The sequence below is a fragment of the Phyllobates terribilis genome, unplaced genomic scaffold, assembly GCF_046119375.1.
Source record: "Phyllobates terribilis strain yellow unplaced genomic scaffold, ASM4611937v1 Scaffold_7__3_contigs__length_470593459, whole genome shotgun sequence".
NCBI classification, from domain to species: Eukaryota; Metazoa; Chordata; class Amphibia; order Anura; family Dendrobatidae; genus Phyllobates; species Phyllobates terribilis.
Window position 1 is genome coordinate 242,542,348 of NW_027362767.1, and position 14,988 is coordinate 242,557,335.

The 14,988-nt window shown below is 41.1% G+C and overlaps 1 protein-coding gene across 1 annotated transcript in view; it reads right to left on the reverse strand.

The window, feature by feature from the left end:
* Positions 1-14,988, reverse strand: part of COL27A1 (collagen type XXVII alpha 1 chain) — a 285,000-nt gene that overhangs the window by 139,454 nt on the left and 130,558 nt on the right. The window contains exons 24-28 of the mRNA XM_073639999.1: positions 11,262-11,306; positions 9,592-9,645; positions 9,413-9,466; positions 7,407-7,460; positions 7,034-7,087 (exon numbers count right to left, since the gene is read on the reverse strand). Coding sequence (XP_073496100.1) covers positions 7,034-7,087; positions 7,407-7,460; positions 9,413-9,466; positions 9,592-9,645; positions 11,262-11,306 — 261 coding nt within the window. The remainder of the gene's footprint in view (positions 1-7,033; positions 7,088-7,406; positions 7,461-9,412; positions 9,467-9,591; positions 9,646-11,261; positions 11,307-14,988) is intronic.

Sequence of the window (14,988 nt, forward strand, 5' to 3'; positions counted from 1 at the left end):
CACACAAAAGAACACTCCAATACATCACTAGTATTTTGTTGCACCACCTCTGGCTTTAATAACAGCTTGCAGTCTCTGAGGCATGGACTTAATGAGTGACAAACAGTACTCTTCATCAATCTGGCTCCAACTTTCCCTGATTGCTGTCGCCAGATCAGCTTTGCAGGTTGGAGCCTTGTCATGGACCATTTTCTTCAACTTCCACCAAAGATTTTCAATTGGATTGAGATCCGGACTATTTGCAGGCCATGACATTGACCTTATGTGTCTTCTTTCAGGGAATGTTTTCACAGTTTTTGCTCTATGGCAGGATGCATTATCATCTTGAAAAATGATGTCATCATCCCCAAACATCCATTCAATTGATGGGATAAGAAAACTGTCCAAAATATCAATGTAAACTTGGGCATTTATTGAAGATGTAATGACAGCCATCTCCCCAGTGCCTTTACCTGACATGCAGCCCCATATCATCAATGACTGTGGAAATTTGCATGTTCTCTTCATGCAGCCATCTTTATAAATCTCATTGGAACGGCACCAAACAAAAGTTCCAGCATCATCACCTTGCCCAATGCAGATTCGCGATTCATCACTGAATATGACTTTTATCCAGTCATCCACAGTCCACGATTGCTTTTTCTTAGCCCATTGTAACCTTGTTTTTTTCTGTTTAGGTGTTAATGATGGCTTATGTTTAGCTTTTCTGTATGTACAGTTATATGAAAAAGTTTGGGCACCCCTATTAATCTTAAGCTTAATGTTTTATAAAAATTGGTGTTTTTGCAACAGCTATTTCAGTTTGATATATGTAATAACTGTTGGACACAGTAATGTTTCTGCATTGAAATGAGGTTTATTGTACTAACAGAAAATGTACAAACTTTTTCATATAACTGTAAATCCCATTTCATTTAGGCGGTTTCTTACAGTTCGGTCACAGACTGACTCCAGTTTCCTCCCATTCGTTCCTCATTTGTTTTGTTGTGCATTTCCTGTTTTGGAGACATATTGCTTTAAGTTTCTGGTCTTGACTCTTTGATGTCTTCCTTGGTCTACCAGTATGTTTGCCTTTAACAACCTTCCCATGTTGTTTGTATTTGGTCCAGATTTTAGATACAGCTGAATGTGAACAACCAACATATTTTGCAACATTGCATGATGATTTACCTTCTTTTAAGAGTTTGATAATCCTCTCCTTTGTTTCAATTGACATCTCTCATGTTGGAGCCATAATTCATGTCAGTCCACTTGGTACAACAGCTCTCCAAGGTGTGATCACTCCTTTTTAGATGCAGATTAACGAGCAGATCTAATTTGATGCAGGTGTTTGGAAATGAAAATTTACAGGGTGATTCCATAATTTTTTCCTCAGAATTTAGTGATTCCATAATGTTTTCCCTCCGCTTGGTCTGAAAAAAATTACTCTTACTGAGTACCACATTTTTAATCTTGATTTCTTTTAGTGTTTCTTAAAGCCCTAAAGTTGCCATTTGAAATTACTTTAGTTTTGTGCCATGTCTGTGATCTGCTTTTTGTCAATAACATTAAACAACTGAATGAACATCCTCCGAGCCCGGTGATTCCATAATTTTTGCCAGGAGTTGTAACTGAAAACACAACTCTCTACCGAATCCATAGCCTGGACCGCATTTGACTTATAGTAAGATCCCTCAGGTTTGAGCATGGCTTCTGCCGTTTTGATGGGAATGCATGCATTCTGTGTCAAATTTGTCGAGACTGACAAGAAAGGTTTAAAACGGAGTTTCTGATGGCAGTGTCTACAGGATATTGTCACCCCAAGGGGCATTTCTTTTTATTTAAATGCTTGTATTTTGGGATAATATTTAAATTGTGTGTCATTAAAATTTAGCGACACTTGGCATTCACGTACATATTAATAATTGGCAACTTACTGACCTTGCAAATCCGTGTTTTCACACTGCTGGCTTAGTTGTTAGTCATTATGCCCTTGCTGTAATGGAAATTCGCTTTATGTAGTAATTTTTTTGCTGAGCTTGTGGAAGACAAGCAGAGCTGAAGTGTAAAGTATAGGGGAGGGACAGATCGGCAAAGCTCATGATAAGTCAGGGGGTGACTGCAGCCTTGGATATTTTCTTTAAAAAGAGTCACGTACTCTACAGAATAAGATAGATCCAATCTCATGGACCATGGAGACCCCGCTTGATACGTCTCCTGACAGTTTCTTTTTATGTGGTTGCACACTCAACAATTTTCGAGCAAAACATTAAACTGAAACAAACATTAACTTGTTTTACATCAAATTTTTACTCGCTGAATGTTTTTTTTGGAGCTTGTGAGGTCTCCATAAAACCCCTGAATCACTCGCCTACTGGAGGTCTTCCTGGGTTACAGTCAAATGGAAGATTAAAGGGATATTTACACTAAATATCTTTAGATCTTACAGAAATGGGTGACGAGCTCGGCTATATCAGCTAAGAGAACAATATCATTTACTCTATTAACCATCCTGTTTACATCTACCAACCGCAGGACTTTGATGCCGAGCACTAGACATAAATTTTTGTCTTGTCATTCTGAAAGTTGGAGATTTTATTACCATAACTTAAAAAAAAAAATCTTATTATTACTACTGAATTGTAGGTTGATGGTGTACGGTAAACTAGACTTTATAGCTCATTATGTTTTTAGTGGAGGATCGTAAGAAAAAAAGGAAAAAGGGGAATGTGGTGTGACTGCACCCCCCAAGAGCCTTAAGGGGCTTTCCCCAAAATTGCAAGCTAATCATTAGATAGGGGATTAGATGCTGATCAATAGGAGTCTGACCGCTGGGACTCTTGGAAGGGAAGGTTGCATCAGCGAGCCATTTTGTCATGGGGATACCACGACAGAGAGGGGCTAGAAGATCGCGGGCGTCTGGTTTCACAAACTCCGGCACTGGTTAAAAGTACCTCACCATCTTACTAAACAGTGCAGGTTTTTCCTTGCTAGCAGTACAAGGGTTAATCTGTTCAGTTGAAGCTCCTGGAGCTTTCCCATCCAGATTGTCTCAGCTGTTCAGTGTTGGCCACTTCCCTCTGCTATATATGCTCGCCACTGGCACTTAGGCATTGCCAGTGTTAGTTCTTACTGCCTGGTTCTGGAGTTGGAGGTGTAGTTTGTGGTTGGGGTTGGTGTTTGGAGGTTTGTTCAGGAGAATGTTGCTTATAGTTTTGTCTGTGTGGACATTCCCATCCTCTCCTATTTGGTTTCTCCTTCCTTTAACTCCCATGTGGCCCACTCTGCTTGCTGAGTGTATTTTGAATGATTGTTATTTTCATTTATCCCTGTCCGTCTGGTTCATGTGTTTCTATACACTTCGACTTCCCACCTCCCTGGGTGGGGGAAGGGACAGATAAGGGTTGATTTAGGAGCAGAGCAAGGCACATGACCCCAGCGTCTCTATCTTCAGGAGTAATCAGGGGGACAGGGATAGACTCTAGTTCTAGGGACCTTTTTAGCGCCCACAATCCCTAGGCACTGCATGACACATTTATCTTCTCGTGGAGAGCTGCTAATTTGGATTCTCATGCTACCTCCTTATATAGGGCATAACTTTTGGGAAAAACCCTTTGAGGCATGTCAAGCAGTCAACCAAAACTTTACTCAGTAGTAAACAGTGGCAAAAAAAACTCCAGATGACTCTCCATAGGGTTATAAAAAAACTCTACAGACATCTCCAGTTCAGGTCACTGTGTTATTGCTGAGCAAAAGTAGAAATTGAGCAGATATTTAATCACCAGTTTCATAATAGGAACTTTAAAGACTCAATGCAAACAAACTACAAAGCCTATGTTATGGGCTCACTAGGCGAGTTGGATTCTCTAAGCCAAGGTGATCCACAAGGACCGGAGATAAAGGACAGCACGTGGATCTTCGAGGACCAGCACTCCAGCGGAAAAACACAAGCAGTTCGGAACTTGCTGCAGGGATATGCTTAATAGCAGAGACATAGCTGCCATACCTATGCAATATGGATCAGAGATAAACAGGCAATCAGGTACCTAGATATTGGAAATAAGCGCACAACGTCTCTAAGACGCTGGTGGAAGCTCCAAGTTTTCCAAGGCAAAAGCGCTTCAGGAAAACACCCTAAGGCTATGTGCCCACGTTGCATTTATGAAGCAGAAAATTTCTGCTTCATAAATGCAAGTCCTCTCCCGGAAAAACGCATGCGGAATTCCGCACGCGTTTATCGCGCATTTTTCGCGCGTTTATCACGCGTTTTCCACATGCGGAATTGCCTTGCGTTTTTTATGCATTGGACAAAGGCAAATCTGCATGCGGAAACGCAAAATTAAATGACATGCTGCGGATTTTTGAATGCAGCATAAACGCTGCGGAAAAATCCGTAGCATGGGCATTGACATTGCGGAATGCCATTGGGGACCATGGGGTGCGGATATACATGCGTTTTTCAAGCGTTTACGCTGCGGAAATTCCTCAGCATATACGCTTGAAAAATGCTACGTGGGCACACAGCCTAAGTCGTTTTACTGAAGTGCCTTTGCCGGCGTTTTTTTCAGATGTTTTTGCGGCGATGGAGCTGCTAGCATCTTGGCTCTGTATTTTCAAGTATATAGAATTATAACCTTGCTACTTCTTTTTATTTATTATGCTTTGCTTACATAACGCCATCATATTCCATAGTACTTTACAGACATCATCATCACTGTCCCCATTGGGGCTCACAATCTACATTCCCTATCAAGATGGGAGGAAACTGGAGAACCCGGAGGAAACCCACGCAAACACCATGGGAAGAACATACAAGCTCCTTACGGATTTGAACCCAGGACCCCAACGCTACAAGGCTTCAGTGCTAACCACTGAGCCACCGTGCTGCCCTGAACCGCTTTAAAGGGGTATTCCCATCTCCAAGATCCTATCCCAATATGTCGTAGGTGTAATAATAATAATATTTGCAAATATCTCCAATTAGAAATGTAGTATAGTATTTTTGATTCGCTATTTCCCTTACCTCATGTGCAGGCATCACAGGACTTTAGGTATCCATGGTTACGTCCACTGATGGTCACAGATAGCTAGTTGCTAGTGGTCGTAACCATGGATACCTAAGGTCCTGCAATGCCTGCACATGAGGTAAGAGATAGTGAATCAAAAATACTATACTACATTTCTAATTGGAGATATTTGCTAATAATATTTTTATTACACCTACTACATATTGGGATAGGATCTTGGAGATGGGAATACCCCTTTAAGGTTTCCGAACCATAAAGCAGTTAAAAGAAGAGACATTAGATGGAACATGTACACAGATGTCAGAAAAATCAGAATCTGCATGAAAAAGATATTGTGTGCACATACCCTAAGACAGGGAATAGGAGAGGCAGGAGTTGCTGGGAAGAGATTTAGTAAATCAGTAAACAAATGGCTGCTTTCTTCCAAAAAACTGCACCACACTTGCCCACAGGTTGTGTCAGGTATTGCAGCTTAGCCTCATTCATTTCAATAGAGCATAGCCGCAAAACCTGATACATCCCATGGACATAGCCGGTGCTGTTTTTGGAATTTGGACAGTTCCTTTAAGTAATTTCCCATGGGCACTTTCCATAATGATCTCTTTATGAATTCACCCAATAAAGGTCCAGTAAAAAAGGCAGCGTCTTCACAGACTTCCTGTATATCAGACTGTGTAATACAAAATTAGATCAAGTCCAGTAAGCTATGTTTAGATGTTCCCAGAAAATCCATTTAAGTCGTTGCCAATCACAGATACAGTGACAAACAGGGCAATTTAAGTGGGTACTATACACACCCTAATGAATGCGTTTTTTCTTTATTAGCATCACATGAAAACATTAGCTGGCAGTGTCCAATCCACCACTACATGCCTGTAATCCCATCGGTTTTCTATGTGCCAGACCCTAGAAATACAAGCCTTTCTATTTTTTGCAGATTTAGGTGTAATTTCCCTATATTTATTTTTCTTTTTCCGATAACAAGTTTTATCCAAAAGTAGCCAAAATGTGCAATGATGACTCATGGAAAGTGGGGGTGGTGGTGGTAAAGACCTGTCATGTCTGTGGTCAGCACTGGTTTACACTCATAAAACCTTTACGAAGGAACAAAATTCCCAGGACCCAGAAGTGAGTTTTCTGGATGAAGAAAGTAATAAATATTCCTAAAGCCAAGGATTATATTATTACCCAATTATCTATCCAATGAAAGATTCCAACTGGAACTTCTTGAAAAAACCCCCAAAGAGGTCTCATAACACAAGTTTTTGAGATCTAGAAGAAGTTATTATTGGGGACTGCGAACTCATGGATCCCCACTTCTTTACTTAGGAGACTCCTTGACACATTTTATTGGGCCTGATATTGAAATCAATGGAACCCAGAGCGGAGCATAAAGGTGGGTGAAGTATGAAGGGAAGACTTTCCCTTTGTATTTAAACTTCGGGGTATTCCCATCTTATAAACTGAATGCAGATCACTATGAGATGCCATCACTTTATGGCTGACTGTTAAACCTTTGGGATCCCCTCTGATCCTTGGAATGAAAAGGAATTAGTGCAGCATTATCTTCTGAGTTATTTTCCCTTCACAGTGATACGGCACTAGCTCCCCTTTATTTGCAACGATTTTGGCATGATCGAACAACCATCTAATATATACTTTATGGTGGGTGGACATAAGGATCGGGTGGTTGGAATACAAATCACCCGATCCTTTTGTTCTCAGGGAGATGGGCCGCTGTCAGATGATTCTGGCAGCGACTCTCTGATAAACATCACAATAGCGTTCGGCTGAGCGTGGGAGTCGGGAGAGAGCCGTCAGCTGAATGATGGATCGTATAGTCTGGTGGGGGTCTCATCTTCACAGGTGTTAAAGCAATGGCACGTCCTAGCAATAAACCATTACTTTATAAGATGGAAGTTATGTAAAAAGTGCCCGAGAATATACATAGATCACATGAAACGACCTCATAATAAGCATACGACAACTGTATATTAAAATGACGCTACATTTGGCTCTCCACTTACCCTTCGGCCTTTTGGACCTCTTATGCCTTGCGCCCCACGTGATCCAGGCAAACCCTGTTATGACACATGGGAACAACACACAGAATGAATGAAAGGCATTGGTAATGCACTAATATAATATATACATATATAGAAATAATATACAGGTTAAGATTGGTTGTACAGTCAGTGAATAAACCAAAAATGGAGTTTGGATAAGGCTGTTCTTGATATGATCTGACTGACTAATCTGATAAAATACATTTTATGTCTATTTGGCTATCCGCATAAACAATATAGACCCAGTTCAATTACTGCCGTGTCAATCACGTCAGCAGCTTGAGCCTACCATGGGTAATTTTGTGGCAAAGGAATGAGATAAAATGTCACTTACCGATAGTCCTGGAGGACCTGGAGGACCTAGTGGTCCAGGATTACCAGTGTGACCCTGAAAAGTAAAGAAATATTTGATGAGGTTGTCCATCGTTTGTAAATCTAACATAATGCATGTGGTATTCTACAGAATAATGCACAAAAAAGGAGATAAATTCAAGAGAAATCTCATGCTATCAAGTCATGCTTTTCATGGGACTTTCATAGTTAGGTCAGCATCCTGAGACGCAGCTTTGCCTCATTATAATATCTCGGTCCATAGTGGTTGTTTATAACCGTGAGTTCGATATGTCCTGGTCCAAGCAACTGGAAATAGCCGTGTTATATTGTTTAGTTATTACATCTAATAGGCAGCGGGAATAATTAAAATTTAGAAATCATAGTAGTTTTTCAATGTGAAGTGAATCTGTAACTACCCTGCACATATGGATGCAACAAAAAGGGGTTGTCCATCCTTTCTTTTAAAAATAGACCAAATGTGGTCTGTAAAAAAAACAAAAACACATCTGTGTCCCCCGCTGGTCTCTCTGCTTCTCTTGTAGCGGGAGATGTCATGTGACAGAAGCAGCCAATCAATAGCACCAGCAGTCACTTGCTGTATGTGCCAGAAAACACTGACTCCTGCTCTCTCTTTCAGTTTGGATGTTACATGACCACTGCAGCAAGTGATGGGGGATGTTTCCTGCTGGAAAAGGAAGCGACAAGATGGGCAGCGGGTCAATGGCAGCACTACCAAGGAAAGGTGTGGTCACAGTCTAGTAGGCAAAGATCTACTTTTTTTTCAGACTTTCAGACTACTATGGGACTTTTTTTTTTTTTAAATAAAAAAGGGGTGGACAGGCTCTTTAAGGGCAAATCCATACAGGACAGAATAGGGCTCGGAGGATTTGTGCAGGACCCACAGTGGCAAGTGCTCGAGATTTTACAAGTCCGATCCACATTTAGGTCTGCACAGAAATGTGAGCATACGGCTTTCTTTCATAAAATCCTGAATCAGCCGGCTTCAGATTTGTTGTGGATTTTCACAGCAGATTTTCAATGTAGTAGTGGAGGAAATTGGTAGTGAATTAGCCGCAAAATCTGCATTGAAATCCATGGGGGAGGTGTGGGGGAATTTTCATCCCATGTTAACTTACCCTAAGACTCCATTTTCATTCTGACTTTTTAATCATTTTAGTGCAAATCTGGTTCAATTTTGGAGCCTGATTCTTCGCCAAATATGATTTGAGTATGCTTCCATTTCTCTCCAAGCACAGAAACTGACTACTGACTTTCTCCACCAACAAGAGTCCTGATGGATAAGCAAGGCTATTTTGTAAAATGCGTACATTCACTACAACTATTTGGTTTATTTGGTGGACTGCTTCTTTGAGCATACACCCTGCGGCTCATCCAAGTGGGGCTTTAAATAGTGTATTTCAGTGGAAGCCTTGTGCACGCAGGAAATACCTGGTTCAAATACACATAAACAGACAGGGCGGGGGTAAAAACGCCAGGGTAATTAAGGTAAACAGAAGCTCCTGTAATACTCTGGGGCTGTGCAGACGTCAGGGCACACAGGTATCCGACCACACTAGAAAAATACACTCCCCTTAAGAAAATAGAGAAAGCCAAACACACGAGGCAAGAGCTATCCAAACACACAGACAGACGCTCTCTGAAAGGGAATCCAACCAAGCACGTGGCTACCGGAGAAGAATGACAGCAGTGAACGGCAGCTACCCACACGTGTAAATTTACCAGAATGGGCTTGTGGTTACTATATGTAAATCTGAAAGCAATTAAGCCGCTGTACACTGAGCAATACATTGCCAACTTTCTTTCCATATATTTATGGAATCACGGGGTGATGCCGTCATGAACAGTGCTTTGGATTGAGGCTTATGTAACTTACAACATGCAGCACAACGTATGGGAGAAATATCCCATCAATGACTACATGCAAGTGCATGTATAGGATGTGTTATTCCTATCCTGTATGGGGCTAAATAATAGGTCGATTCTTACCAGTGTTCCCTTCTCTCCCGGAGGTCCCGGAGCCCCAATACTGCCTCGGTCTCCCTAAAAAACACAATGTAATTCATCCAGATCTTATTATTAAAGCATTTTGTTAGTCCGGGATGGCATATGATACATTTCTAATGAAACATTGACAGTCTCCTCTGTCTTTAAATCATTACCCTTACCTTTTCTCCTGCAATCCCTGTCTCTCCCACTGGACCAATAAATCCTGGAAGACCCTGTGTAGAAAATATATTAAAATGCTGAAATTAGCAACATTTTCACTTCATCACAACCCCCAAATGGTACTCAAGTTTGATCAAATCTCCAGTGCCTTGATATTCAGATTCAGAAGTTATATTCTGATGCATTCACAATTCCTTAGGTTGCTATTGGAAACAGACAACAAAGTTGCAGTCAGACGACACCCCGGCAGTTTAGCTATTGTAGAGTGATGTATTCCTACATCATGCTATTTGATAGTGTAGGATATAAGGATGAAACTTCGGGGAATGTAAATGACCTGAGTCAACATTGTGTAGGTGGACATCAGTCAGGACAAGAAGTTACCGATCCCTCGGGAAGAAGCTTATTATATTTATTTCCATGCAAAAGGCTTCCACAGACAAAAATATATGTTATTATGGTCATTGTATTGAAAGTGTAATGGTGTTGTCAGACTTGGGGTATGCTGGATAACCTGGCTGATAAATGATCAGGGTCTGTCACGTTACTTTAGCTAAGTATCGCGTTAAGACTTTATAAGGCAGAAATTGGTGCCAAGATAGTGAAGTCAGTCGTTAGAGACAAGGGGCCAACAGGAATAGGTCCGGATTACTGTAGAGGTAGAGCCGGGCTGCAGATAGAAGCATGAGGTAGTGGAAAGATGCCTTTAATGTGAGGAGTTGCCACAATCTCAGAGCAGACGTCCAGTGAGAGGTCCATGGGGTCTGAGCCAGGCTGACATGTGGGCGCAATGGAGGGGCACCTGAGAGACTGAAAGGTATTGGATGGTATCGGATTGAGGTCCTGATGCAGAAGGGTGAAAACATTCCCTGCTTAAGTGACCCACAGGCCCTGTGGTTACACTGATCATGTGAAATTGCAGGGAGATTTCAGCTCTGAAGCCAGCAGTGGTTACATTGGCAATGAGAAATGCAGGGTGATTTCACCTCTGAAGCCAGCAGAATTGAGAATGCAGCACTGGACTATATTATAGGTTCTTGATCACAGTAAGTAATGCAATATATGTGCAAAGCTTCTCATGCTTTATGTAGATTAACAAGACCACATCAAAACCAAAATGTATTCAAGTGGAGAGACAGTGCCATTTACTTACAGACAAAGGCTTATAAATTTCTAGCTCTAACGACAAAGTTTTTTATTTGAATAAAAAAAATGAACCCTTGTGAATGTCCAATTAGAGGTAATGAAGGGTAGTAATTATCCCATTAATGTATGGGAGGTAACAAGGATGAGGGAGACATTGTACTGGGAGAAGTAACCCCCTATAAAAGTATTTTTCCAGACAGCTGACTTAGCATTAAGATATTCTGAAAGTAAATAATGTAATATTGTTATTGGCGGCTTGGGTAAAGGTTTCTGTTCTTGCAGAGTTCTTACAGCGATGTGTAAATATTGGATTGGATTTGGAAGCAAGAATGAATAGTTCCAGGTTATATAACAGCATGAGAAAGGCCTTGTGTATTGGAGATATGCTGGCCAGCGATAGGGAAGCTGTCTGTACTAAATACACCTCCAGTCTCCGAGAGGAAATCATAGTTAATGGCCTCCCATCAGTAATGCAGACAGTGACTGTTATGGGGGTATTGAGAAAGAAAACTATTTACAGCACCTGTTCACCGATCTTCCCGGCTCTTCCTGTGTTTCCTGGCTCACCCTGGAGAAATAGGAAAAGACATAGTCACTCAGAAAACAAAGAGCTCACATCTCTCAGCACATGAAGATTAAGCAGACGGCATAAGGGAGCTGGCAAAAGAAAATTCTCAAAGTACAGGCTCATACTAGGCCTGGGATTTATAGCATGGAACCAAGATGGAAGAGGACAGTCCCTACATATAAGATAGCAGAACTGAAGATGCACACCGACACGTATGATTATGTGGAGCATGACCGGGTGCGTGGCAGTACTGGTTCTCCTTGTGGAGGATGCCAGCTGGAGAAGAGAGAAAGATGGATCAGGCAATGTTCTCTGGGAAAAAAAAGTAAGCAAATTCGCTTTCCTCCAACGGAACAAAACGGTCATTCCAGTTCTACCTTTTGGAACTACCTTATAATGCAATGTCTGACCCTTGAAAGTGGAGCAGTCACCAGACTTGACAACACAAACTACATACATTACCAACTAGATCTCTAGACTAGCTGTAAAATCCTTTATGAAAAGTTTAACTCAATTTGCGCCCTTCTAGCCTGATTGACAACTTCTCAGGGTCCCTCCTCCCCGCTGAGATCCCTCACTGCTCAGTACAAGCTGCAGATGTCAGTCAGGCTGGGTGGGGTGGCATGAGACTAAATACATTGAGCTCTCTAACTCTATAGCAGGTCTGAGAAAATGCTCATCTTAATATCAGAAAATCCATCCAAGTCAGAATGGCTGTATAATTCTAAGTAAATACACCAGTCTCATCAGTTCTAAGAGATCTATTTTAATAAAGACTGCAGCTTGAATTGTGAAATCTGGGAAAAGATGCACTTTAACAAACTTTGCTACTTGACATAAGAGATTTAGCCAAACCAGAGTCTTTTTTATATAAACAATACTCATCTGCGGACAACTGTTTCGGTGTTTTTGTCCCTCGTCACTGCAGAGTATAGTACTGGTTGGCTGGGTGAGAAGCCTTTGACTGAAGTCTAAAGGCCCCGTCACACTTAGCGACGCTGCAACGATCCCGACAACGATACGACCTGTCAGGGATCGTTGCTGCGTCGCTATGTGGTCGCTGGTGAGCTGTGAAACAGGCAGGCTCACCAACGATCAGGGGAGCAGCGACATCGTGGAAAGAATCTTTCCACGATGTCCTGCTCCGGTTGCCAGCCTGCTGAAGCAGGAGCAGGCTGGTAACCATGATAAACATCGGGTTACTAAGGGCACACGCGCACCTAGTAACCCGTTGTTTATCATGGTTACCACTCTGCTATGGTGAGCGGGAGGTTACCGCTCACTTTAGCAGGCTTGTAACCATGATAAACAACGGGTTACTAGGTGCGCGTGTGCCCCTAGTAACCCGATGTTTATCATGGTTACCAGCCTGATCGCTGCTCCCGCTGGTCACACACAGCGATGTGTAATGACCAGAGGGAGGGCAAAGTCCAAAAAATGGTCCAGGACATTTTGCAGCGATCAGCGACCTCACAGCAGGGGCCTGATCGCTGCAAAGTGTCACACATAGCGATATCGCTGGTGAGGTCGCTGTTGCGTCACCAAAACCGTGACACAGCTGCGATCTCGCTAGCGATCTCGCTATGTGAGACGGGGGCTTTAGTCACATACAAACAATACATCCTGCTGTGGCCTGATAGATACATTATGACTATATAGGAGTCTTTCTGGCCACCCTTTACATCCCTTGAAGGGGTTGTACGGTCTCAGAAGAAAAGTCGGTAGTCACTCTATGTGACTGCAGACTGCTGGATTGTGATGGTGTGTGATGCGCAATGACTGTATTCTTTGTGCGGGTCGGCGGTCACATGACCGCATGTATGAGATGTGCATACTTGTGGTCACATGCAGGCTAGTCTCCTCCAGCTTCTGTCAATAGAAGTGAATTGAAAAGTAGCGTAAGAGTCTAGTCAGATAACGACTTTTAAAGGCAACGTAACTGAAAGGAATTGTATATAAGGGGTGCCCCACAAAGGACATGAATCACCTATCCATACAATAGATGATAAATGTAGGCTTACAGGGGACTCAGACAATCTCTAAAAGAGGGGTCTTGAACGCCTTGTTTCTCTTGAGTTCAGATAAAAGAGTTTTGAATGAGTGATGGTTCTCTATTCAAAGTCTATGGGACTGAGAGAACAGCTGTGATATCAAAGTGCTATTATATATGTATATATATATATATATATATATATATATATATATATATATATATATATAATAGCACTTCGATGTCACAGCTGTATATATATGTATATATAGATAGAGAGAGAGACTAAAAAAATTGTCCTGCTCTTGTCCAACTAGAAATGGTGCACGGCTCGTCACATTGTATCAGTATTCTCTTTTCTCTGCCTTTTTCTACTGGATATGATCAGGATGGGATTTCATCCAATGTTAGTAACTTGTTCAGCCATTTTCCATTTCCTGTGCCGATATGGGATTATTGTAAATTTTCAGATTATACATTATTCTTTTAATCAACCTTTCACCTTGTGCATTACTGAATGTTTGGCTTCTTCCATTTGCGGTGACCACATGAATTTCCTTTCCCTCCAGGACTGTATATGCAGACAGATTTTGTTACATATTATGCAACCCTAATGCCTCGCTGTGTACAACATGTCATGGCTACAATTTGGAATTATATCACTTTGTACAGTTTATTAAGGCTTCATTCATAATCATTGATTTCATTCACTGACTGCAGGGAGAATTGTAGTATTGCGAGAAATAAGAACAAAATTATTAGAAAGTTGAAAAAATTTGTAAAATTTGAATTACACATCAAACTGTACTTTGTCTAATCTGGAAAGAAAGATAAATCTGTGCGTTAATGTCATACAGTCTTTTCAGCATTTTTTAACAAGTGTTAAAAAAAAACACAGAAAAAAGTTTTAGCCATTTTCATTCTTTTTTTTTTTCCAAAATATTTCATTTTGTTGCAATTCTGCATACGTACAGTCCTATGGAAAAAAAAAAACCGCTACCATGTTGCATTTGAAGAAAAAAAAAAAAAAAGTAAAATGCCACCACATACAAATTATTGAAAAGTCAAAATATTTGTATTTATCTTTAAAGGGGTTTTCTGGGCCAAGCCGCAGCTTCGCCAGTGACTTTATCATGCTTATATATCTAGTTGTGACAGCTATAGCTCAGCCCCAATAAAGTAACTGGCACTGAGCTGTAATACCAGATAAAAAATGCATTTTAGCAATAGTGGTTATTTCATGAATACAATCACCTCTCTAAGTGCAATTTAGAAGTTCATACAATAATTTAAGAAAGAGGAAAAAAAATGTTAAAAAAAAAAATTGCATAATATACATATTAAAAAATAGTAAATCCGCATAAGGCCTTGATTCATAGACCGACATAGATGGGCCTATGTGAAGCAGAAGCCTAAAGTAAAGCCCTAATACGCCCTTGACTGCTGTTGTGTTGTATCAGACTTGTATAATTTGTTGGTGTGAGTTGGAAGTGATCGTTGGGATTTACTTGTCGCACATATGGAAGTAGGATGTGTAAAAATCCGAGTCAAGTTTGTGGCAATTTCTCTTCACTTTCGACTACTGCCAGGAACTTGCGCCAGGTCTGTAAGAATTGCAAACCTCCCAGACTAACAATACGCGCCAAAGAAAAGAAACTCTTTGTTACATGAGACACAGGGGCCAGCAAAAGA